The following is a 23,446-nucleotide window of genomic DNA, read 5'->3' as shown; positions in this document are numbered from 1 at the left end:
GTCACTGACAGGTCCTCCATGACTGGTGGGAAGAAGAATGGGAGCAGATTCCTATGAAACACCACTGTCTCATGATACTGCATGGATGCACAGCCTGATCCACCGCCCATGGAAGTCAAAATTAAACTGAGCTAAACAAGAGCTGGACTATGCCAACATTTTTGTCCCTTTAACTCAGCAAAATACTTCATCTGCATCCCTAGTCAGGATGGGACCCAGTCACACACCTAACTTTCCATCTTTGACGTCAGCTGGCCATTAAAAATGGATCCTGAACACAGAGGAACTTTGTAGCAGGGCCAATGGAAGTGCTGTTGCTCCAGCACAACTGGGTGATATCAAGAAAATTGAACGTCCCTTTCCTGTAAGAGCTCTGTGGGAAACAATGTCTCTGCAGTTAAAAATAAGCAGAGTACAGAGCCCTGGTGCCTGCTGGCTCTGTTTATTTGGCATATTTTGTTTATTGGGTACATTAGGAGTCGCTGCAGACTGCCTTTGACAAACATTTTCGGTATCAACAAAATCCTAGTAACACTAGGCAGTTCAGATTGCAGCCTTTGAAACTCCTTTTCTAGACAACATTCATCTTCCTAATTAATAATTAATCGCACTGTGTTTTAAAGAGATTATCAGGTGTGATAGCAGAGTGTGCCTAAGGCAGTGACTTCATTATCCATACGGAAGAAGTTTACTTTGTAGTTCTCCTGCCTGTCGCAGGGGTAGGTGCCAAAGGGGTCTCTCTTAGGTTAGAATGTCAAAGAGCAACGATTTAGGGCAGGAAACAATTGGGCTATTATTTTTTTTTTTTTTTTTTGTCTTTTCCTTCTTGAGGAGCTTTTAAAATCATAAATCTTCAGATGCTTGTTGTGCAATTTAAGGCTCAAGTCGAGTTTTCCTACAGAAAGGCCCAACTCCTTGCAGGACGGGGTGCCCTTCCGAGGCTGACAGCGGCCCTTCCGCCGCTGGTGCACGTTTCCATGGTAGGAAGAGTTTACAAACACTGTTCCACCTAACAAGGCTTTGAACTGCATCTGTGCAGAGACGCCCCGCAGCGTGCCAAGAGTGTCAGCAGAGCTGGAAACACTGATTTCACCTAAGGACAGTATCTCCAGCACACTCTGGGCAAGAACTCGCAGCAGATCCTGCCCATACTGGAGCCAGTTTGTGGGCCTGACTTGAAATGTCAACAGCAGCATGAAAGAAACAGCTCCCCCCAGGATAACTGGGCCGTTTGCAGTGTGATCAGTCAAGGATACTGCTGGACAGATAATCATTACCAATTAATTTGATTCATTTCTGTCAGTGAGGCAGCTCTGTGCATTAATTCTGAAAGGACTTCTGCACTCTCAAGGATTTTTTTTTTTTTCCTATTATTTACCAGTTTTTCTATTCCCATTGCCTGGTTTCACTAGACAGATGCCTTTTCCCATTAAGTATTTTCTCACCTTTATGAAGTGTCATCAGGATTACAACCACTGATGGGGAAACGGGGAAGGCAATGTTCTGCTCACAACTGGACAGGTGAGACTTACAATCAGATGCCCTGACTCTGCCTCCTCTCTAACCAGCAGGATAATAATGAAAAACACAAATCCCCAGCTTTTTTGAAGTGCTTTTGACAAAGGAATTACAGAGGAGGGTGCAACAACCCCCTGTAACTTACCACTAATCTGCAATTAAATATGCTAATTTTTAAAGTTGAAACAAAAAATCTGATGCCAAACTACTTGATACCATGGGTCCATTTCTCCTTGAATTTTCTCCTGTGAATTATCTTCTATTTTTAGGTCTTTTATTTTTAGGCTGCTGCATGCTATTGCTGGGCAGCTCGACCGGCTATTAATTGGAAATGTTTTACTTCTCATGCAGTTTTATTTCTATGCTTTCTGCACCACTTAAACCAACCTGTCCTTGGAGGAGATGATAGGCTGCAGAAAGCACATTTAAAGGGCAGTCACGAGCTGTGCTCTTCGGGCACAGTGTGGCCCTCTTAGAAAACCTTTTGCTGTTCTCTCCTCCTACACCTGCACACGTTTGTGTCTGAGCACACATTTTTCTTAAACCATGTCAAACTTTATGAGCATTAGGGCCATATGGCAGCAGTTCAGCAAGTTCTCAGTGTGCAGCTGAGATTAAAAGGCTCCCTGAGCGCAGTCGGTGGAGTCCCGTGACAGAATCCGTGTGCCGTGTACGGTGCTCGGTCATGACAAGTGATCCGAGTGATCTGACACGGGGAGGGCTGGGAGCTGGAAAACCCAGCAGGGCACTTCACGGCTGCAGGTCCCTGCATTTTTGGCAGCTGTGCTACAGACTTCGAGGTACTGTGCCACCCAGCCAAGTTGGAGGCTGAACTTGAGAGAGTGGTACACGATCATAACCGCTATTTTTAATACTATTGTCACTACCTTCCTCAGTAACCTAGACAACAGCAAAACCCTCTCTTCTTTCCAGTTTTCAGAGCACTACTACACTAGTTTGAACTACTGTTCGAGCTGGAGTCAGTGGCAAAGCTCAAGTCGGGAATAAAATCAGCCCCCATTCAGCTGGCATTTCATTTGCTGGGACTTTTAACTCCACAAAGCTCACATGCCTTTGCATCTACCACTTTAAAATGCTGGCTAAAAATATTTGCGTTATCTGAAGTCAGATGAATAAATCCTCCCTGCTGCTGGGTACACAGTGTGGCAGTGCACGACACAACTGCAAATTTATTTGTTAGAAACCGTACATCTGTTATGATTTACTCTTGCCAAAATATAATTCTTTATGGCAACAATTGTTTCATGGTGCTTAAAGTTTTTCACCTCTGTGCCAGGAATCTCATATGGGATAATTCCATGACCTTGGAATCCAGCAGATACATTCCACATCTGTCTGGTCTGGGAAAGCCCGAGTTTGTTGTGTGAAAACCATAGTGGGAAAGTAAGACCTGGAAATATCTGAATATACAGAAACTTCAGGGCTGCTTATTTTTTTCTTTTTTTTAATTACCAGTGTCAAGTGCAGTAAATCAATCTCACAGAAGTTGTTGCTTTGCTTTTGTAAGCAGACATTCACTTCTGATCCTATCTTCAAATTAAGGAATATGGTATAAACACTACAATAATTCTATCTCTGGAAAAAATTACAGCTTTTAAATATTAAAACTAAATCTTGTTGAAGAGCGCTTGAGATAGATTTAAATGGAAAAGTACCTAACCTACTGCAAGTAAACATTTTACTGGTGCCTGTGAAGATTTAGGATGTCAAAAGAACCATAGCTGTCCTGGAATCTCAGGGTAATTCTCCTTTCATTAGACTTTTTAACAGAAACCGAATCATAAACAGCTTTGTGAGCAGTGAACTTGAAAATATCTGGTTTCCTGTGATTCTTCTCTGTTTCCATTTTCTGTTATTCTAATAATTTGGCTGAGCTTCTGCTGCAGCCTTGCTGTCCAAGGGGCACTGTAGTGTTTCCATGCATACAGCCTGCACCCCAAATAACCTGCACCCCAAATAACCTGTGCAACACTGGGGATATTCCTGGTTAGGAATTGCTGTTCTGATCATCACCAGGGCTATAAGTCTTCCTTTCAAAGATGTGAACTCCTGTAAAATCAGGTTTAGAATACAAAGCCTAAACTATATGTGAGCAGGCAGAAATACTACTGCAGCACAAGAAATAGTTGATCCTGGATATTCATTCTTTAAAGTAGAAAAATACAGGCAATTTCCAAAGGGAGAAACTATGTCAGATTTACAGTGGAAGGGTGAGGTGAGCAGATATTTTATACAGTATGGAGTGTTGATGCCTTTCTACCCATTCAAGTCTTAACAGCTGTTTCAGTAAGAGGGGGAAAATAGAGGCCCTTGGTAACTCTTAAACAAGCTGCCAATTTTCCACATGGGATTTGATGGATAAGAAAATTGGGTTTTCCCAGTCTCATGCTGCTGCAAAGAATAACAGCAGACTTAGTAACGCTAGGAGACATTCAAATTCTGTATTTATGAAAAAAACTTATATTTCCTAAGTTTTTCTTATATACTATCTTCTTAACAAAAAAGATTCCCTAATATCTAGTCTCTTTTATTCTGACACTATTGTTTCGAAGGGATAGTGCTTGTCACATATTTAATGTTCCTGAAGTGTCTCACTGTGTGATAGACGGGTGCAGTTACTTGCACTGACAATTTTGAGAGCATCAAAGAGAAACTATGTTCATAAATCAAATAAGTATTTTCAACACTCAAGAGGAAGCAAGGTTGGAATTTTAAGTGTCAGATACTGATTATGAACCAAATTCTGGCTGCCTTAGATAGAGGCACCTGTCCAAAAATCCACAGATAAGGAGCAAGCAAAGCAAAGCCTGCTGGCCTTGAAACTGCCTGGAATGGGAGCTGTACAAGCCTTTTCTCACCTGAGCAGTACAGGATCTCTTTCCTCTTCAATCACATCCTGATAGACAGAGCAGCCAGGTAGAACCAGAGATGCATTCTATGTACACACATCTGGGTCCTAAGGCAACACAGTGACGACACCAGCTTCTTATATCCATCTCACCCACCTTCTCCCATAGTGAGGGATTCCAACCACCTCCCAGTTCCTTGTGCCACCACTGCCTCATTGCTGGACACAGCCTGGCATGTGCACTGGAATAACTGTCACCACATAGTCAAATCTTGGTCAGTCCTAGTCTATATATTTGTGTATGAACACTCACAGCTGGTGCTGAAACGCTCTTACTTCAATCCATTGACAATCATATCCTAATGCTGTCTTGTTATTCAGTCTGAGTCTCTTTAATACCTTTTTATAACTTGTTATATCACAGTGCCTTGGTATTTGTATGAGATACCAAAGATCCAAATATTTATGTCAGAGAGGGAGGAAAAACCCTATCAGCATCTGTTTGCAGAAGTGAGATGGTGGAACTGAAGTGTCAGATAATCTCCCAAAAAGATGTCAGCATTTTCAGCTGCCTGACAGATCTGTCTGCCTGTGTGAGAGTAAACAAGAAAATGGCTCAGCCATTTGGACTGAGTTTAAGGCAAAACAAAGAACAAATTATCCGTTTTCTGATCAGCTCTCCTGCTCCAGTTTACAGATGTCCGTTTGTGATAAACCCTCTAAGTCCCTTTGGGAACAACGATCAATGCACTGTGTGGCTGGCCAGCCCTGCTGAAGTATTGGCAATTTGGAAGCAGAAAAATCTCCTGCAGAAAACAAATCTTCAAACAGTAAAGACAACAGACACACCTCAAAATTCCTCTGCATTTTCAATTTACTGGAAATAAGATTGTCCCACTTAAGACAATTTCATGGAACTGCTCTCTGAATTCATTTGAATTTTATGTCTCCTGGTTTAAGTGGAGTTAGATTTATGCTGAAGTAAGAGGTTGAACTGAACCCAAAGGTCTTTAATACACAGCCTTGATCTTTACCAGGAAATCACAGAGCTTATCAGGATGCCAATCTTACCTCTGTAATAATGAAGAAGTCATCACCAGGCTCTCCCTGCACAACAATTTTTTCCCCATCTTCAAACTGGACAGGTTCCAGCGCATCAGCCACTGTCAGCCGCTCCCATTTGTCCAGGGACTCTAAAATATTGAAGATCATAAAGCTACATTATAAAAATACTCTTAACTTTGGCAAGAGATTCAGATCTAAACTGACAGCTCTGCCATGCCTGGTTCTGTTATAAAAGAAACATTTCTTTTCATCCAGGCACTTTGCACGAACCTCCAGTTGGGAAACATGAATGTATTTATTCATTGTGTCTTAGACTTTAGTAATCACCCAGATAGTAATCTTAAAAGTTGGACAGGAAAAGTTGGCTCTGTTTCCCTACGCCTGCAATCTGACGCACAGTGCCCTGATGCTGCCATGGGTTGGAGCAGCTGAGGAGCTGTTTGGAGATACCAGCGATGTGGGAGCGCCGGGATTCTCTTACCACATCCCACACCAGATGTCAGGACAAGTCCCACTGTCTTTTCGTCAGAGCTGCTCCCATCTGGTTCCTGATGGGCTGCAGATAAGCGATGCAGGGCACTGATCTCAGAGATGACTCTGGCCCCAGGGCGGGACCATGCACCACCAGAGCCAATTCCAGCCCCTGGTGGCACCAGAGGCCTTGGGATTCATGGATGTTTGAAGTGGCACTGCTGTTCCATGTGCCAGCAGGACCGTCTGCAAATTTTCCTTCTCATTCTCCCACTTAGAAAGAGAAGTTTTAAAACTTCGAAGTAAACTTAAGTAAGGAAAAATGTCCCATGTGTTTTAGGAGTAAGGGAGCCAACACAGCCAGCTCCCTGTGGTCTGGGGTCCTCATCAACCACCTGCCCCTGCCCCAGATCCCCTACATGTGGTACCTACACGGCAAAGAACAGCCTGCACAGGGCACATCCAGGACTGCTCTCTGTCCCACTGCCCTCCTCCTCCTGCCTGAGGGATGAATTCTCTGTCCTGCCCTTGGAGAGAAAAGGTGCCTCTTGTGTCTCTCTCCAATACCCATTTGCATGAGAATTCAAGACAGTGAGCTGTACTTGAACTTTTGTACTTTTATCAGATTTGATTGGAAAATTACAGGTTTAAAAGTTATTAAAAGAAACAGATAATACAATGATTTAACCTTCACTGCCTTAAAAAGCTGGGCTAAAATTTATGTTCCAGAGCTCTGCTAATTCTGACTTATTATGAACTATTGAACCAATGTAACTTAAGATATGGTTTCTGACAACAGGATTAGATCTGTGCTGTTCTATCAGACTCTGGTTTCCCCATTTAGTTCAAAATATTTCTTATAAGTGTTGTGTGAGGGTGAAAGAGTTGTTCTTTAGAAGTTAAAAAGCCTTTTGGTTGAGCTCAGAAGGGTACTCTGAGTCTGGTTATAAAACCAGACAGAAGTGATCAATGCACCAAAGGTAAGTTTTGAGTTGGCTGGTATGTGTCTTCATGTTTTTATGCCCCTTTATGTTTGGGAAATTATTGTTTCTAATGTTTCCCTACCTACAATCACTACAGCCCTTCCCTGGTGTGTTTGTGACCTTTGCTGCAGCAGCATTAATGTCAAAGACCAAGCCCATATTGTCAATGCAACATTCAAAAACTGCTCTGTTTGACTAAAAATAAGCATCAAACACTTTCATACATATTAGAGAAGGCTTTTTCTCTCTCTCTCTTTTTTTTTTTTTTAAGGAACTTGGTAATTAACAATGAAAGAGTCTCTTGAAACTTCTTCTACAGTTGGCTTTATGAAAAATTCAAAGCTAAATCTAGCTTTAGTCACGAAGTGCCTCTCCTTTGTCTAAGGGAATTGTACCACTACAAATACTTTGGTTAATAATTCTTGCAAACAACTGTTACATAGAATATTCCACAAGTTTTAGTCACAGAGTTGAACTTAAGCATCAGATAAAGTAGATCATGTGGAATTGTTTGCAATTGCTGAATTGTACATATCAGTTCATGGCCTTATATTTAATTAAACTCCAGGAGAAAGATTTAAAACAACTAGTTTTTCCCTATCTTGTTCGACACACTATAAGCAGCTACTGATAATCTAAAAAAACCTCAGATTTAAAAAGTAAAAAAAGTGACTCTTACAATTATATGGCTAATTACAGACACTAGACAGGCCATGGAAAAAAATACATAGAAGAAATAGGTAGAGGTTTTTCCACCAGGAAATCACAGAGTTCCAACCACATTAAGGGATGAAGTGAAGTTGAATTCTCCATGCTGTATTGGGATTTCTAAAATATCTTCCTGCTTCCCAGGTGTCATCTACTTTTTAGACAAGTCAAATAGATCCTTATGCATTTCACCTAAATTTCCATGTTCCTGCAAGGATGTGTTATTTTGTTCACTGCTTTTCTGTACTTAAAAAAAGGTTCAAATCCTTGAAGTCCTTCCTCTTTTTTTTTTTTTTTTTTAACTGACATTCAAAAGCCACACTACAAATTAGGCTATAATTACATTGCAAACCGCATGTTTAAGGAAGCACATCTCTGAACAACCTTTCTACTCTGAAATTGCTTTGAGATGTCTCATTGTTGTAATTGCTTCTCATTAGTGCAGGTGCACAGATCCTTTTTTCTTTAAATACTCATTGTAATTTGGCATAATTTGTGCTCTTAATTTAGGAAGATTTAAGTTAAGCATAAAAGAAAGTATTTAAATGATGGAAACTTCATTAATAAGTCAGCAACATACTTGGCCTTGCTTTAAGCATACAAATATAATGGAAAATTTCATGGACAGCACCTCTCAGAAGTTCAAGTATACTCTCACTGAGACACTCATATTTCAGGTGCCTCAGCTCAAATGGTAGGTGAATACCATAAACAAGAACCAGAAAATTTTTAAGTAGAACTACAAATACTTTAATTATATAGCAAATGAATACTGAACTGTTTTTTTCTAAATAGCCCCAGTAGAAACATGTTTCTCCTACAGAATCAACAACTCATTGTACTGTCTAACACTGTCCTCCTTATTAGAGGCTTTTGTTCTCCTAATGGTGATTGATTGGTCAGGCATTATGGGTTTGTTGTTTTTCCTACTGAAGGCCATCAAGAACATGTCCAAATTTCGTGGCTATCACATTAATCAAAGGGAAACAAAATCCAAGGACAAGAAGCTAAACAGATGTTTTAAGAATGCGAGACAGGGGCTGTAAAATGCACAGAAGAAAAAAGATCAGTCCACTTTGATTTGTAAGGTTAGTTTGTTTAGTGCACATAAACACAGTATTCTCGCAGGAAAAAGCTTCTCACCTGTCCCCTGGAAGGATGTGACTAGACTTTATGACAAATTCATATCTCTGCACTGCTTTCTGCTCCATCCATAAGATCTTTACTGAGCAGCAGCTATTGAAAGGTGAGCAGTGTGTGCCTGCTCCCATGTTTAACGTGTGCTTCAAACACACGTTCAGCGCACAGTAAAGATTGCGAAGAACAAGTCCTAAAAGGGACCCTTTACACTTTCGCTCCTTCAGAAACAACACAATGTGAGCCCTTCTGTTTGACCACCATTGCTTTCATCGTGCCATCAAAGACCAAAATCCACTCTGCCAACACGTATAACCGAGGAAATAACAGCCAAGTTCCAAAGGGCAACTGACCCAAAATGGAGACCTTGCTCAGGAATTCTTCATACATCTTCCGCTTCCTCAGCGTGCTGCCCTGTTATTACAGGAGAGAGAAAAAGGAGGCAGAACATTACACAAAGTATTTTTGTGATTTCTTCCTACAGCTGCTCTTTTTTTCCTTCCCTCCCCTTCCAGCTCTTAAGCGTAGCCAGCGTAAACAGCCTCAGGCAAATCTTTCCCCATAAAATGTCTGGGCAAGTTGTATTGCTGATAAGCAAAGACAGAAGGACTCAAATTCAATCCTGGTGTAATTTCACTGACTTCGCTGGTGTTACTGGACACTGAGGATGAATTGTATCCATTATTTACAGGCACTCATTTTAAAGCCTGAGCTTCAATTAACTCTTTAGCTAATTCAATATATATCTCGTTGTCAATGAGGCCCTGCTAGAAGGGAATTTGCAATTGCAAAATAGGATAAAATTTAACAGGTCCCCCTCATAGTTCCCATCCTTTTAGGTTAAAAACTCTTTAATGCCAAGAGCATTTATCTGTAATATTCTGTACAGGGTTGTATCTATTGTTACTGCTGAGCAATCTCTTCATATTATTATTTTAACAGGATTTAAGCATTCTGTGGCAGACAATCTATCAGTGCATGTGCAGCCACCAGCACAGTCATTCCCCATTCTACTAAGATTTTGTTGTGTGATAAATTACCAAGACACCTTCTGCTCACATAATGTTTGATCACCAGGACAGAAACCGTAAGTCTCCATTCCAGCACAGATTTTGGATTCATGTAGGAATACTTATGATGAAGTTTTACCAATACAAATATAATGAACTAATCCTTAATTCCTTCTGCAGTGACACAAATGACTTGAAAAGAAAATCTTCCCCAGTACCAAAGAGGAACTCCAGGGTCTGCCTTGGTACCATGCAGTTTGTTCCACACTGATGACACCCCACATCCTTTCTGCCTGGACAGATTCCCTGTGGATATCGAAGGCTGCCTGGTGCCTACTAGTCAAATCTACAAGGCACAACACAAGGATGACACATTCATCTTCTCAAGGAACAGGAGATAAAGATGCCATTTATTCATAGGCTGGGCAGAGAAGGCGAAAGCAAATGTCAGTGTCTGCCACAGAAGAAGCCAGTAAGAAAATGGGAAAGGCTGGTGTACTCAACTGCAGAGGTAAAACTAAGAATTAAACATCATCCCCCTTCCTACATGTGCTGTGCAGGGGGGTCTGCAACGACCCCCAAAGCAACATGAACCCTTCCACCAACACCAACAGGCTTTGGATCCAGCTTTGGACGCAGCACCAGAGGAAGCTGCCAGGTGCTCTCCTCTGGGGACAGCTCCTATTTGTGCCCCTCTCCTGGGGCCATCCCTGCTCCAGGACAGCCGCAGCACCACCAGGAGCTGCCACTCTCCCCAGGTAGCTCTGGCTCAGCAGCAGCACCAGCTACCGAGGTCTCCCCTTCCGCACCCCGTTCATAATTTCCGAGTCTGGTGATGACAGTTCTCCTCAGCGATAGCATCGGTAACCCCTGTCTGACCTCTCTGTCTGACAAACTTGGTTCTCAACCTCGGGGGGCCCCGAGAGCATTTGAAGTGCCAGAAAGGAAAAAAAATGAAGAACTTCAAACGCAGGAGGCTCTGCAAACCACGCCAGCCCCTGACAGCTCGCTGCGAGACAAAGAATGGAAAACTGGACACTGCGCAGTTGTTGCTTTCCTCCCTGCAATCGAGTGGAAACAAGTCCAGCAAAATTGACAGCTGTGGAAAACCAGATTGGTGGTTTAGTTTGATGGGCTGGGACACCCGGGGACAGATGTGGAAAATGCTTTTTAAATGACTTGCGGACACAGATGAATTTTAAGAAGCAGTAATCAGCAGCCATAAGTGACGCCTGACCACAGCTTCGAGTATTTAGAGAGACCCAGGAAGGTAGGAATTGCAGGCATCCCACCTGGCTGAGAGAGGAAGAGCCCATCACTTCCTACAGGAAAACAGGTGTGTTATGTCTTGGCTAAATTAATCCAGGGCAGTGGTACAGAATCCACAGTGAAGACAAGTGCAAAAGCAAAACTGAAGCGGAAAGAATTCATTAAATGTGCTGTTAAAATGTTTTGTATTGTGATAGTATCTAGAACCTCAGTGGGACTCCACTTAATGCAGGCTACACTGCATTAAATATCCCCTGCCTCAGGATGATCTCACAAAGGTAAGGGAGAAGATGAGCCTAGAGAGGAATCATTGACTGAGGCTTAGGACTCCTGTTTCCCAACACATGCACTGAAACCAAAGGTGACCCAGTTGATGGCTCCTGACTCAACCTTCTCTCCTAATCCAAGTGCCAGCCAGCGCATTCCCTGGGACATGTGCTGAGCCTGCTCTCATGCAACACTTTCATGGATCTTCTAGAAGCAGCAACAAATCAGACAGTAACAACATCCACAGACTGTGAGATGCTATGAGAGCTTGCCAGAGCAGGAAAATAACAAGAAAGGACCTGGACACATTAGAAATGGGACTATAAAATAATACAATGAGCTTCTGTTTGGAAAAAAACAGCCAAGAAAAAGAAATCCAGAGCAGAGACGTTTGACAAAGAAAAGACCTGAAAGTTGTAAACCTGAAAGAGATTTACAGACAGCAGGTGAGACCTGCATCGGACAAGAACACAGCCAAGGCTATTTTGGTCTGTACATGCAAAGATATCATCCAGGAATGAAGTTTAGAGGCTCCATCTCTGTGGCTCAGATGTGACGGCGCCTGGTGTGCTACATTCTGTCTCGGTACCTCTTCTCCAGAAATGTGCTCCCAAACCTGACAGAGCTTGAAGAAATGCTAAAACACTCAGGGAGAGCTGATAAGGAAGGAGCAAAACAAATCCAGCCTGTAGCTGTTGGCTCAGCTCTGGGATCATAGGTATGTCATCCTCATAGCTGGCATGCACTGTGGCAAGGTTTTAAGTAGACAGTGATAATCATCTACAGATATATGACAGAAAGAGAGGGCAATTCAGTACAGCATAGCTTAACATAACTCAAAGTAACAGGAGAAAATTAAGAAAATCTAATTTAAGATCAATATCAAAAGAGTTTTCCCAATGTAAGAATTATTCTCTTGCAGAGAAGTTTCCCAAGGGAAGCGGTAGAATTCTTACTGCTTAAGCCAGATAAAAACAATAGTAAATGTACATGAATAATTCTGCACTGGCAGGGTTCTTGATGGCATGTTTTAAAAAGTCTTTATTAATTCTGCTTTTTTTCTAACCTATTAATATCTTATTTCAATAGTCGCTGCTTCTCCCTCTCCCCCCTTTCCTTTGTTCACTTTCTCCCTGGTTCTGAGCTGTCATGCACAAACTCATCTCCTTAAAGACAGTGGTTCCCATTAACTACGAAGCCTGGTTAATATTCCAAGCTGCAGTGCTCCTCCCTGAGACAGTCCCAAGGAGGAACAAGATCACTCGTGTTCGTCACATCCACACAGAGAAGGGCTCAAAGCCAGTTTTAGGACCACTCAATGTAGCAGGCACTAGACTTAGCTTAAGCAATACACAGGCTGGGAAAAATGAATGCCCCAGAGATTGTAACAGGTTTTTTTGAGATCCTTTTCAATGTCTGTTTCATCTCTTTTCCAACTGCCCCTTCTTCACCTTCCTTGTTTTCTTCCATTTTTTCCTCCCATTCCTCCAGTCTGATCTTTCTTTCTCCCTCCAGCACTCTTTGTGTCTTCTTTCTGGCTTAATTTTTTCAGGTGGAGTTGATTGGGCCCTTCCTAGAAATTCCCACCTTCAGTGAGGAGCCAAACAAATGTCTTCTGAATGGCAAAGCATGAGTCAAGTTTCAAATAAAGAGTTCTCCTGGCAGGAGGTGCTGGAGTGGCCTTCTGGACTGCTGCAGCTCCATGTAATCCCTGCACAACCTGATCCTGAATGATGCTTTGGGTGTGCACTCTTACAGGAGCATGAAAGAAAGAGTCTCTGTGCATACTGGCCATGATCCACAGCAAATCAGCCCACACAATCCCTGTGCTTTATTCCACACGTCGGATGGATTGCAGCCTTTGGATTTGCTTTATGCTCTGGTCACCACACAACCTACGTTTTATGGCAACACAAAGTCCTTCTGATTTCATTTTCTCTGAGCAGAAGAAAAGCACTTGTTAGAGAATTCGTTCTCAGGTTCAAAGCTGTGAAAAGATGGTAGAAGAAACCCAAAATAGCACAAATAAAATGAAGTGCAAGATCAGGAACTGACTATCCTTGATTTGTCATGACTTACATCCCAATATTACAACTCCTTTTCTGTGAACAAAGTTTGCCAAATAGGCAAAAAGTGTTGTATCCCATACAAATCCACTCTCAGAGCCAGGTATCTTGGACTATGGGAACTAGAGGATAGTTAAATTATCCTGAATCAAGTCTTCTTAAAGAAGAAATTGCAAGAAATTAATACTTCAAATTTTCTTAGTCTGGGAACTGAATTGTCTAGGGGATCAATCTGATGTTGGGATACAGACATTTGCTTCTCTGGTATTTGTGGTATTTGCTATATTTAGAATACAAATATTGTACTACCCTGGGATATTCCCCATTCTGAGATGCTCTTGAATCCAAATTGCAAAGAAGAGAGCAGCAACTGAATTCCATGAGAAGCCTATGGCAAAAAAATCCATTGCAGCTCTTTCAGAAGAATGTCAGTAAATAAATATTGAATATATACATGAATGTGTGTGTCTGTGCTTGTGTGTGCACACACAGAGAACATACACATAAAAAAATTTGCAAACAGAGTGAAAAGTATGCGACTCAGCACAGATTATTTTATGAAATAATTGGAGTACACAGGTGGACAGATAATTTGTGAGTGTACCATGGAGGGAACACATTGCAGTGGTTTTTAGTAACCCATCTAGTACAGTGAATTTCTTGGTGTAATACTTTGTCAAGGACTGCAGTGAAAGCCAAGCAATTTCACTGCAAAACCTGACAGAAGGACCTATCCCAACATTTACAGTCATCACAGCTGCTGAAACAAACTTGAATGTGACATTCAAGACATCAGGGTACGTAAGCTGAGACAGTGAAATAAAGAAAAATATCTGTTTTAACAAACTTCCTTTGGGACAGGATAAATAATAAATGGATGACAAGTGTAACTAAAAACCAGCAGGAACTTTCTGCATCGGGCTTTGTCCATCCATTAAAAGGAAAACCCAAACTCCAAACCTCCTGAAATGCATTTTATTCATACCATAAATCAGTCAGGATCAATGAGACACATAAGTGGGGAAAATGGCACTAAACAGAAATAAAAACTAGAAATTATTAAATGCAAAGCAAAGAACTAAAACAGCATCTGCAAGGAGGAATGAGGTGGAGAGTCAAGTGTCTCATGACAGGATAAAATCTTTTTGGCAAGTGTGGATCTGAAGGCATGATTTGCAAATAAATATTTACAACTCGAATAAAATTTCAACACTAGACTGAGAAAACACGGGGTTGGTCACGGCAGGGAAGGAATGCAGATGAGAGAAATAACTAGCTTGGGTTATGGAGGGGCTTTATCTGACTACAGAAAAAAAAACATAACTTGGGGAGAAAAAGGCCATTGATCCCTTGGACAAAAGGGTTTGCAATCAGAAAATTAAACAAAAGTAATAATAAAAAGAAAAACCTGCTCACTCACAAGTTTTACCAGCTTAAACAACATATTTCTAAAATATCCTGAATGTTACTATCTCTTATTTAAAGGCAGAAGCATTTCTACATCTAAAAAAGAAATTATCCACACCAAAGAAATTATCCACCCTGCACCTACAAATAAATGGAAAGATGACTGGCTTCATGTAGTGTGTGAATGGGTAAATTGCATTCACCATGAACAGCATTGAAAATTGGACATCTTCTATACTTGCAACAATTAATTCACCGTGCTACTTGAAATATTTCCTATCTGAGTATTGGGAATACTGCAATCATGCTGTCTGGGTGTCTAATGCAATGTAACAGACCACCAATTTTTAATGGCCCTAACTGTAAAAAAACACCAAGAAGAGACAGAAGGAGAGAAAACACCTCAGGCTGAATATTTTGGGATAGAGTAAATTTCCATTAGATGTGCTCTCTTAGATGTCAGTGTGAATTTTGTTTATGTGACACAGAACTCAGCCCTTGAAATACAGAGTGAACACCAGCAATGCTCAAACAGACATCCAACAGGATATATAAAGATCACTCTTACACTCTGTGGTTAAGAACTAATCATTTGAGTGTAAAATCTACTCAATTTCTTTCCTAATTTTTCTGTTTTCCACGACATCCACTGGAAATATAGGTGATCTCAAAATGCACACTGCTTTATTGGTCTAAGAGCATACTGTCATGTCCTTCAGAGCAGAATGGAACAATGCAGCTTTTGGAAAAAAGTCACATTGAGAAAGAAGCTTTACACAGAGTTATGTCTGTTAATTATCAAAAAGAAAGGAATATTTCAAGGAGAAGGAAGATATGCGCACGGACATTGGAAACAAGCTCATAAAAAAAGTTATGGCTTTGCTGAAGTTAATTATCTGTCAAAGCTTCCATTATCAACTCACCACTCAAGAACCAACATCAAATCCATAAGCTCACACACAGCCCAGGTGCCACAAAGGTCTGCTGAGCTTTGCTGAGGGGGTTTGAAAGGAGCAGAGCAATGAATCACTGGCAGGGGCTCTGCAGCTCCCATCCCATGATACGTGTGGCTGGGTGCTGCCTAACACAGACGGAGGGCACAGTCCAACCAGCACCCTTTTATTGTTTTAGTGGAGCTGGATTTACTTTCTATCACCTGCTTTGAGGAATGTAACACAAGTTCAGACAAAGACTTCATAGGCAAGGGGTGCTGCTGAGAGACACTTCAAGGCTCACGATAAGGAGAGGATTTGCAGAGCTTTGGTGGGTACCAGAGGCCTCCCGAGGTTTTCATTCATGTATAGCAGTTACTCATAATGTTATTCAGTTGAATTTCTGACTCAGCGTCTTTCTGCTGAATCCTGTCCCCTTTTCTTTCAGTTCACTTCATTCAGTTACTCCCTGTTTTTGTCATGTCCGCTCTCTTTTGTGCAGAAGCACAGACTGCACAGCCTTCTATCACCAGAGCACTCTGAACACAGAAGCACTGGAGCTACAAAAGATAAAATATAAAAATACCAACTCCACAGAGGAGCCCTTCTCCATAAACTTACCATTAAAATGCGTCTGTAGCTGTCCCTGTCGATGCCCCAGAGCTTCAGGTCTGTCTTGGCCTTGACAGTGGCAGCCCGGGGTGTTCCATAGATCAGTGCCAGCTCCCCGAAGCTGCCTCCTTCTCCAATGCTGGTGACCCACTCCCCGTTGACATAAACCTACCACAGCACAAGACAAAGAAAGAAGTCATAGCAGTCTGGGGGCTGAGTTGCAGTTCTCCTCCTGCTACCAGTTACCCAAAAGGCTGTTAGCAATTTCCTTTCATCAGCTCTGGGGACACAGAAGGAAAACAAGAGCGTAAAACTTTCTGCAGTCGGTCCCCAAAGAGGGCAACAACCTGTTCTGTGGACAGAATTTCAAGTTGTCTTGCTTCAGTACAATGACTGTATTTACTCTCCGAGTTTTCAGCTCCCATGGTTAACTGGCATCATGTTTTCCCTCTTGTGTTCAAGGCTCAGGCAGTCAACAAGCAGAACTGTCACAACTTTGGCGTTTTATTAACACTGTCAGACTTGAAAGGAAGGAGATTTGTTGATATGTGTAATGAGGGTTGCTGAAAAGCGTCATGGCCATGAAATGAAAAACAGTCAAAACAAGGAAATATCTTTTCAAAAGAAACGTTTTTTTTTTCTCCTTCCCTAAGCCTGGTGCTTCCAACAGCCATTTAAATACAAGTATACAGATCTTCTTCTCCCTTAGTGAAGATGACTACGTGCTTTGGACTTGAGAAGCTCTGTGTGGAACTACCCTTTGCCTTTAACATCAGCTCTACAGAATTCGGGAAGCAGTGTTTGACCCACGGTCTATTTAGGTAACTCTTGGAACATGGTACAGCTCTATACCACTATCACTGTGTATTTTTCCCAGATTATGTTTAATTTGAGAAGAATTCCCACACTTGGGTACTGTGCAAAACCTTCACTGGAGGAAGGAGCCTTGTGCAGGTGCTTTCCAGTGGGCTCCATTTTCCTCTCCACTCAAGGACAATACAGCTCAAGAGACATGACATTGTATGCAAAGGCTGGTGTGGACTGTGCATTCTAAGGCTTGCTGCCATAAACTACACAATAAACCCTTTTAATTCTGTTAATGTGTCCGTGAGTTTGGAGGCAAGGAAAGGCTGGGTGCTTTTACCCAGTGCAGAATATATCCCAATCTGTTACAGACCAGTAACAGCCGAAATCAACCAGAATTAATTTCATTTGTTTGGAAGTTCTGTGAAGAAAAATAATATGAAGAAAATAGGCAGGTATTCTCACCTTAAGAAGAAAAGTATTGCAAAGGCAGAGATCATAACCTAACACCAATTACTGAGCAATAAACTAGCAGGTTTTAAAAACTATATGAATTAGAGCTGTGTTCAAGCTGGGCATGAGAAAAGATGGTGACCAAAATAAATGAACTGGGGTCAAAATTCAACAACCTGTCAGTATTAATTTTACTTCTATCTTCCTTTTATGATGAAAAGGCCTATTACAAAATACAGCTGGAATCCATCCCAATTTATCTTCACAATATTCAATTAAGATTTTCTCCAGCTCCTACTGAGGTCAGTGAAATTCTGGTTCAGTAGGAGATGGATGAGGCCACAGAGCAGTTCAGCTGATCAAGAGAACTCTTGGGTATCAGCTGAAAAGGAGCAGCATTGGCATCACTGCTGAACTCCAGGCAATGTGGTGGCTCCTGGTACTCCTGGAACACCTGAGGATAAAGGGGCTGAAAAATAAAGGGTAAAAATAATCCCAAACAGGCAGGTGGTAGCAGACTGCCAAGAAAGAGCTCAAGCCACAAAGGCTATAGCTTCATTTCTTCACCATGACAGAATGAATGTCACACGGGAGAATATCACACAAGAGAATAGTAACAGCCTTTCCTTTCAAACTTTAGCACTCACCACAGCAAGAACATCTCATAGAACACTGAAACTACTTTTGATTCCCCTCATGATGAAAAAATGAAAGCAAAGAAGTTTTAAAAAAGCCAGGAAAACCCAAACATTTTCTTGGTGAAAGAAGGAGGTAATTCTGTGGCTCCTGGATCTCTTTTTTTTTTTTTTTTCTGTGAGACAAGCAGGAGAAATGGATGAATAAAAGGAGGATTCTGAAAGGCTTGTAACATAATGAGAATGCATGAACATTTCTAAACTCTATTAATTCATTGCAAAATTGTCCAGATGCATATTTGACTGTAGGGATACCCTCCTTCTGTGGGAATTTCACTGGATGGACCCAGGGTTTGCTACAGTACAGTAATCCATGTGTCCCCAGTAAAAAGTCTTAGGGATGATGGCAAAAATCTAATAATGCCAATGAGTTTTGGTCCACATCCTTAATGTCAACTGACATGGAACCCTGGACTCTTTTTCAGCACACCAAAAGTGCATGTGTTTCTGTATGTTCTTTTGTTGAAAAACACAGATTTTGTTATTGCATAATGGTCTGAATTACAAGCAGGAAATAAAACTCATTCCAACACATATTTTTAAAGCAATATGGTGACATCTCTTGTAAAAGCAGTGTGCATGGTGTGACTGCAGGCCAGACAGGGAATTATGCTGGTAAAACTCAAGTTTGAGAGAGTGAAGGATGGATATTTAATGTTGCACAGTTGCTATAAAGAGAGGCTACTGCTCTGCTCTAAGACTCCTTTAATTTTGCTGTCTTACTTGACAAGACTCTCCAAAACAAGTTTGACATCTCGCCTTAAACAGTTTATGCAAATGGTCATTCGTCCACCCTGAGGGTGTCAGGTTCAAAGTACTCTGAGGTGAACCCAAATCACTGATCTGACAGTCTTTGGGCCCAGCATTCACTCCCCCAATAAAAATGTCATTTCAAATATCAGTCTCTGAAAGAGAAAACAGCTTGAGAATAAGTTATTTTCTAGAAGGAAAACCACTGCACTTCATTCTCTGCAAAGGCCTAAGTCAACAATCTACTTTTGTCTTTATGATGAAGTTCGAGTGCATTGATGGCACACTACAAAGCCATCCTGCCCTTTAACAGAGTTTGGCTCCACTATAAATCCCTTTAAAATAGATTTACAAAAAAAAAAAAAAAAAGAAGTAGAAAGGAAAGTAGTTCTGTTTGTAAGGTGTGGGAAGCAAAGCTATTTTAGGCTCAGAACAGCTCATGAAAGCCAGTGTTATATGGCAGCAGCTCAGATGATCTCCCTATTTATCCTAAAAAATGCTGGGCTGAGGTTTTGGCTCAGCCAGTTTTAGGCATCTGTGAACTCTCACCAAAGTGGTGAGTACATAAATGAATTACTCCCAATTTTCACTTGACCTGTCAATCACAGGTCTGTAATATCTGGAACCTTCTTTCATGCAGCTAAAGAGGAAAGCAGAACTTCAGATGCCCAACTACATCCAAGCCCTCAGGACCACCTACTTTTCACAGATAGAATGTACTTTAGATGTCTACTGTTGTACTATGAGCACTCCAGTTTTTGCAGGCTTGAGAATCACACAACTTGGTTCATTGCATTATATTTTAGGAGGCAAACAGGAAAAATCTCCTGTGAACATCAGTATTTCGTTTCTTCATGGGCTGTGATATCCACGGGCAGTGACTGTGGGAGAAGATGCAGGGTCATGCAATGCTCTATGCAACAAGATTTGGATCTGGGCCTCACTCATCTTCACGTTCTCCAGAGATGCAGAAAGGGACCTTGCCATGAGCAGGGATGCAAACATTTTACTTTGAAGGCAGGATATGAATGTCTGTCTCTGAGCTTCACTGGAGTGAATTTATCTTTCCTTTAATTTTGTATTATTGATTTCAAGTTAATTTCTAGCTTTTTTATTTTTTTTTTTGGCTGCCACTTTGTGATCTATGTGGACAATCTAATTTGTTCCAGGCATTCCAACTCTTACATCTTAAATCCCCTCCCTTGTATCTGTTTGCAATCTGGGCTTTGTGTCTTGTTAAGCCTTAATATTTGTTATCCAAACAAGAAGATGAGTTTTATTTATTCTTGGAAAAATAAACAAGCCTTAGACATGAAGGGTATTTATATGTGGGTAGTTTTCTCAAAGCTAGTGTTTTATTTGTAGTTTGAATTTGAATATATGAACTAGAAGAGACTGCCTTAAGAACCCTTAAAAATTCAAGCTGAAAAACTCCAAACTTCTAAATGTTCTGCTTCAAATTTCAAATGGCAACCTTTTGAAATTAGGAGAATCATTGATGATGGAAGAATTCAAACCAGAAGCAATCTATGGAATCTAACTATTAAATATAACTAGTTTTAAAACCCAACAGAATTCCCACATAAAACACTGTGCAATTTTCATCTTCATATATACAAATTAGACAGTCTGTATATACAAATAAGGGCTCAAGAAGATTTGACCTACAGTCAAGAGATAATTTTATCTATTATCCACAGTATTCATGTAGAGGTCCACAGGAAGATTTATACAGTAAATACAGAACCTATTCAAGGAAAAAAAACACTGGAAAGTTTTCCATTTTGATTTTCACCGTGCTACAGTTCAGCTGCTGTTGTTTTACAAGAAGAAAACCTGAGAATGCCTGTAGAGAAAGTTGCTGTGACATTAAATAGAAAAGGAAGTTGCTGAGTCTAAAAAAAATAATACATCTGTTTGCAAAAGGGTAGTCGGCGGTGCTTTTTAAAGTAAAAAATGTGAGGTTGTGAGATTAAAATAACAAACAGGAAGTCTTTTTATATTTAGAAATATGGATTAGAGATTTTTGCAAGTCATATTTTAGCAGGTGCTTTCAACATCTTTATTGGAAACTATAATTAAAGCTCTGCCAGCTACTTTTTGGCACACATTCCCGTTTGTCTGAGCAGGAAAGCTTCCAGTAGACAACTGACCTCTAAGGCTTCAAAGTTTGTGCCATCATCTACCTAGAGAACACTTTACCCATCTGCAGGGACAGATCATGAGTTAACAATTCTCCTCAACCCTGATGTGCTGAGGAGGAAGACTGTGACTGATAACGCCATAATGTCCTTTCCCACCCAGTGCCAGCTTTGATTAAGATATACCTGGTTTGTAGGATACAGGATTATGAGAGGAAAACCCCAGGCCTTCTAAGACCTGCCTCTTTCTGATTCTAACTCCCTTTCTTTTACACAGGAAAATTTGTGCCCTTCCCTTGGCCCACAGTCCATGTCGAGCGTGCTTGCCAGTGGAAGGGTTTGGGGTCTCCTGTGTTTGTCCACAGTAATACTGAGAAGAAAACATACAGATACTTTATTCTATGCTATCAGGGCCTGTGTACACCCTAAGAAAATGTAAGAGTTGAGAATTAAGTGCTATTATATTAAAAAAATATTTTATTGCACTTCTAATTTGACTCAGATTATTTTGTAAGGGAAAATATTAGAAAGCTCTTGCTTACTCTTTGGAGTGCCTGTGCCAAAACTCCAACAAAAATTACTTTTAAATGCTGCAGTTTTTTAAATTCAGAACAACCACACACTGACTTTGTTATTCTCACTTTGTTGGTGGTTTCTGTTTGGTTTTGGTTGCTTGGTTGATAGATTTTATTGGGATTTTTTTCAGTTTTGCCATGACTTTCCTCCAGGGGTAGGAATTTTATGATGGCACTTGCAACCCCCTTTACGTGTGTCTTGCATGTGCATGGAAAATCTGGGTGCTTATCCGTGATGATGCTCTCAGAGTAAATTGCTCCTTGAATCCACCACTCCTGGAATACCTGCCACTTCCAAGCAGACCAGGGAAGTAACGACAGCAGAGAGCCTGGCCAGGGGTTAAAACCTCCAATGCACATGCCAACACCAGCTGAACCAGGCAGAAAATGGCTCGAGGCTCTAAGTCTCAGGGTCAATTGTCTACACTCCAAGTCGCTTTTTTTTTTCATGGAGAAGTGTGGAAGCATGCCAAAAAACTCTCTGGCAAGGCTTAAATGAACTGCAGCTCGCTTACAAGCGGTCTGGAGTTCCTTCAGACAATAAGGATTTTAGCAGCTCTGCCCAGAAAGTGGGAGAACTCTTCTGGGGAGCACTATACAAGTTGTGATAGTGTGAGCCCAAGGCATCTGGGTATGAACCAGTGGCCCTGGTACAGACTTGCTCTGGAGAGGGAAATGGGATCATCTCCCTGCAGCTTCCCAGCAGGGCAGTTAATGTAGGGAACTTCTGTGGTTACCAGGGTGTAGCTCCTGGACAAGCAAACACCTTGTGCCTTCCACAGAATCTTGCACTGGAATTCAAGGTGTGTTTTGGTTGATGTTTTAGAAACAGCTTAGGAAGCAGAGAGCACCAAGCTGAGACAGGGAGAGTAGGGGTAATGTGCAGCAGGATGCACCTTAGAGGATGCTGAAGTGGGTCAGCACAAGAGCTGGTCACAGAAGAGTTTGGCAAGACCCAACATGGTCAGGAGCTTTGGCTGTCTCTGGAATAAGCTCAGTTCAAATTACATTTTTAAGTCTTACCAGGAAGTATTTGTCCAACAGGACATGTCTCTACATGTCTCTGAGAAGTGTCAGGATGACATTACATGAATACATCCATTTGATCTGTCCTAGCAGCTACAGACTGATTTTAGTGGAGTAGGGATTGAGAAGGCTCATGAAATCAGAGCTGCAATCTACTCAATGAAACCCCATTTTGTCAGTGTTTTGTAAGAGCAATATGTGCATACGGAATATTATTTCTTTTGCAATTAATTGCAAGGGTTTTGCAGACTGTTTTCAGATGTCATTCAGTCTCTCACTATCCCTGAGACAAACACTGAAGAAAGCTTTCCTAAGGGTTTTGAGCGAGGACAAATTATTTTTAAAGAGGATTAATCCATAACTTCAACATGTGCATTTGCGAGTGTTTGTGGGTCTGATTTAAAGCCAGTGAACTCATTAGGCTCCCTATCGGTCTCTGACCAATTATATTAAAACTAAATTTTAGCACTGTTCTATAAATATTGCTCTTTTATTTTCTGGCCCCGTGGATGTGGCAATGTTTGCTGTTGAGAGGTACATCTGATAGGAACAGTGAGTCAGACGGATTTCCTGAGGAGCAACTTCCAGAGGCAGAGGCAGCGTGTGAGGTTTCTCAATTCCCAACAATACCAATTAGATGGTCTCCTCACACAAACAGACTGCTAAAAAAAATAACTTTCACTAAAAT

General features: G+C 41.2%; 1 protein-coding gene across 2 annotated transcripts in view; it reads right to left on the bottom strand.

Annotated features, from left to right (window-relative positions):
• Positions 1-23,446, bottom strand: part of PRKAR1B (protein kinase cAMP-dependent type I regulatory subunit beta) — an 89,963-nt gene that overhangs the window by 13,194 nt on the left and 53,323 nt on the right. For both annotated transcript variants that reach the window (XM_050317426.1, XM_050317427.1), the window contains exons 7-9: positions 16,324-16,482; positions 9,105-9,165; positions 5,459-5,580 (exon numbers count right to left, since the gene is read on the bottom strand). In XM_050317426.1, coding sequence (XP_050173383.1) covers positions 5,459-5,580; positions 9,105-9,165; positions 16,324-16,482 — 342 coding nt within the window. The remainder of the gene's footprint in view (positions 1-5,458; positions 5,581-9,104; positions 9,166-16,323; positions 16,483-23,446) is intronic.

Source organism: Myiozetetes cayanensis, unplaced genomic scaffold (assembly GCF_022539395.1).
Source record: "Myiozetetes cayanensis isolate MyiCay16 unplaced genomic scaffold, myiCay2020 scf20-37, whole genome shotgun sequence".
In the NCBI taxonomy this organism is placed as follows: Eukaryota; Metazoa; Chordata; class Aves; order Passeriformes; family Tyrannidae; genus Myiozetetes; species Myiozetetes cayanensis.
Note: the sequence above shows the minus strand (reverse complement) of the source record. Positions and strands in the feature narration are given on the sequence as shown.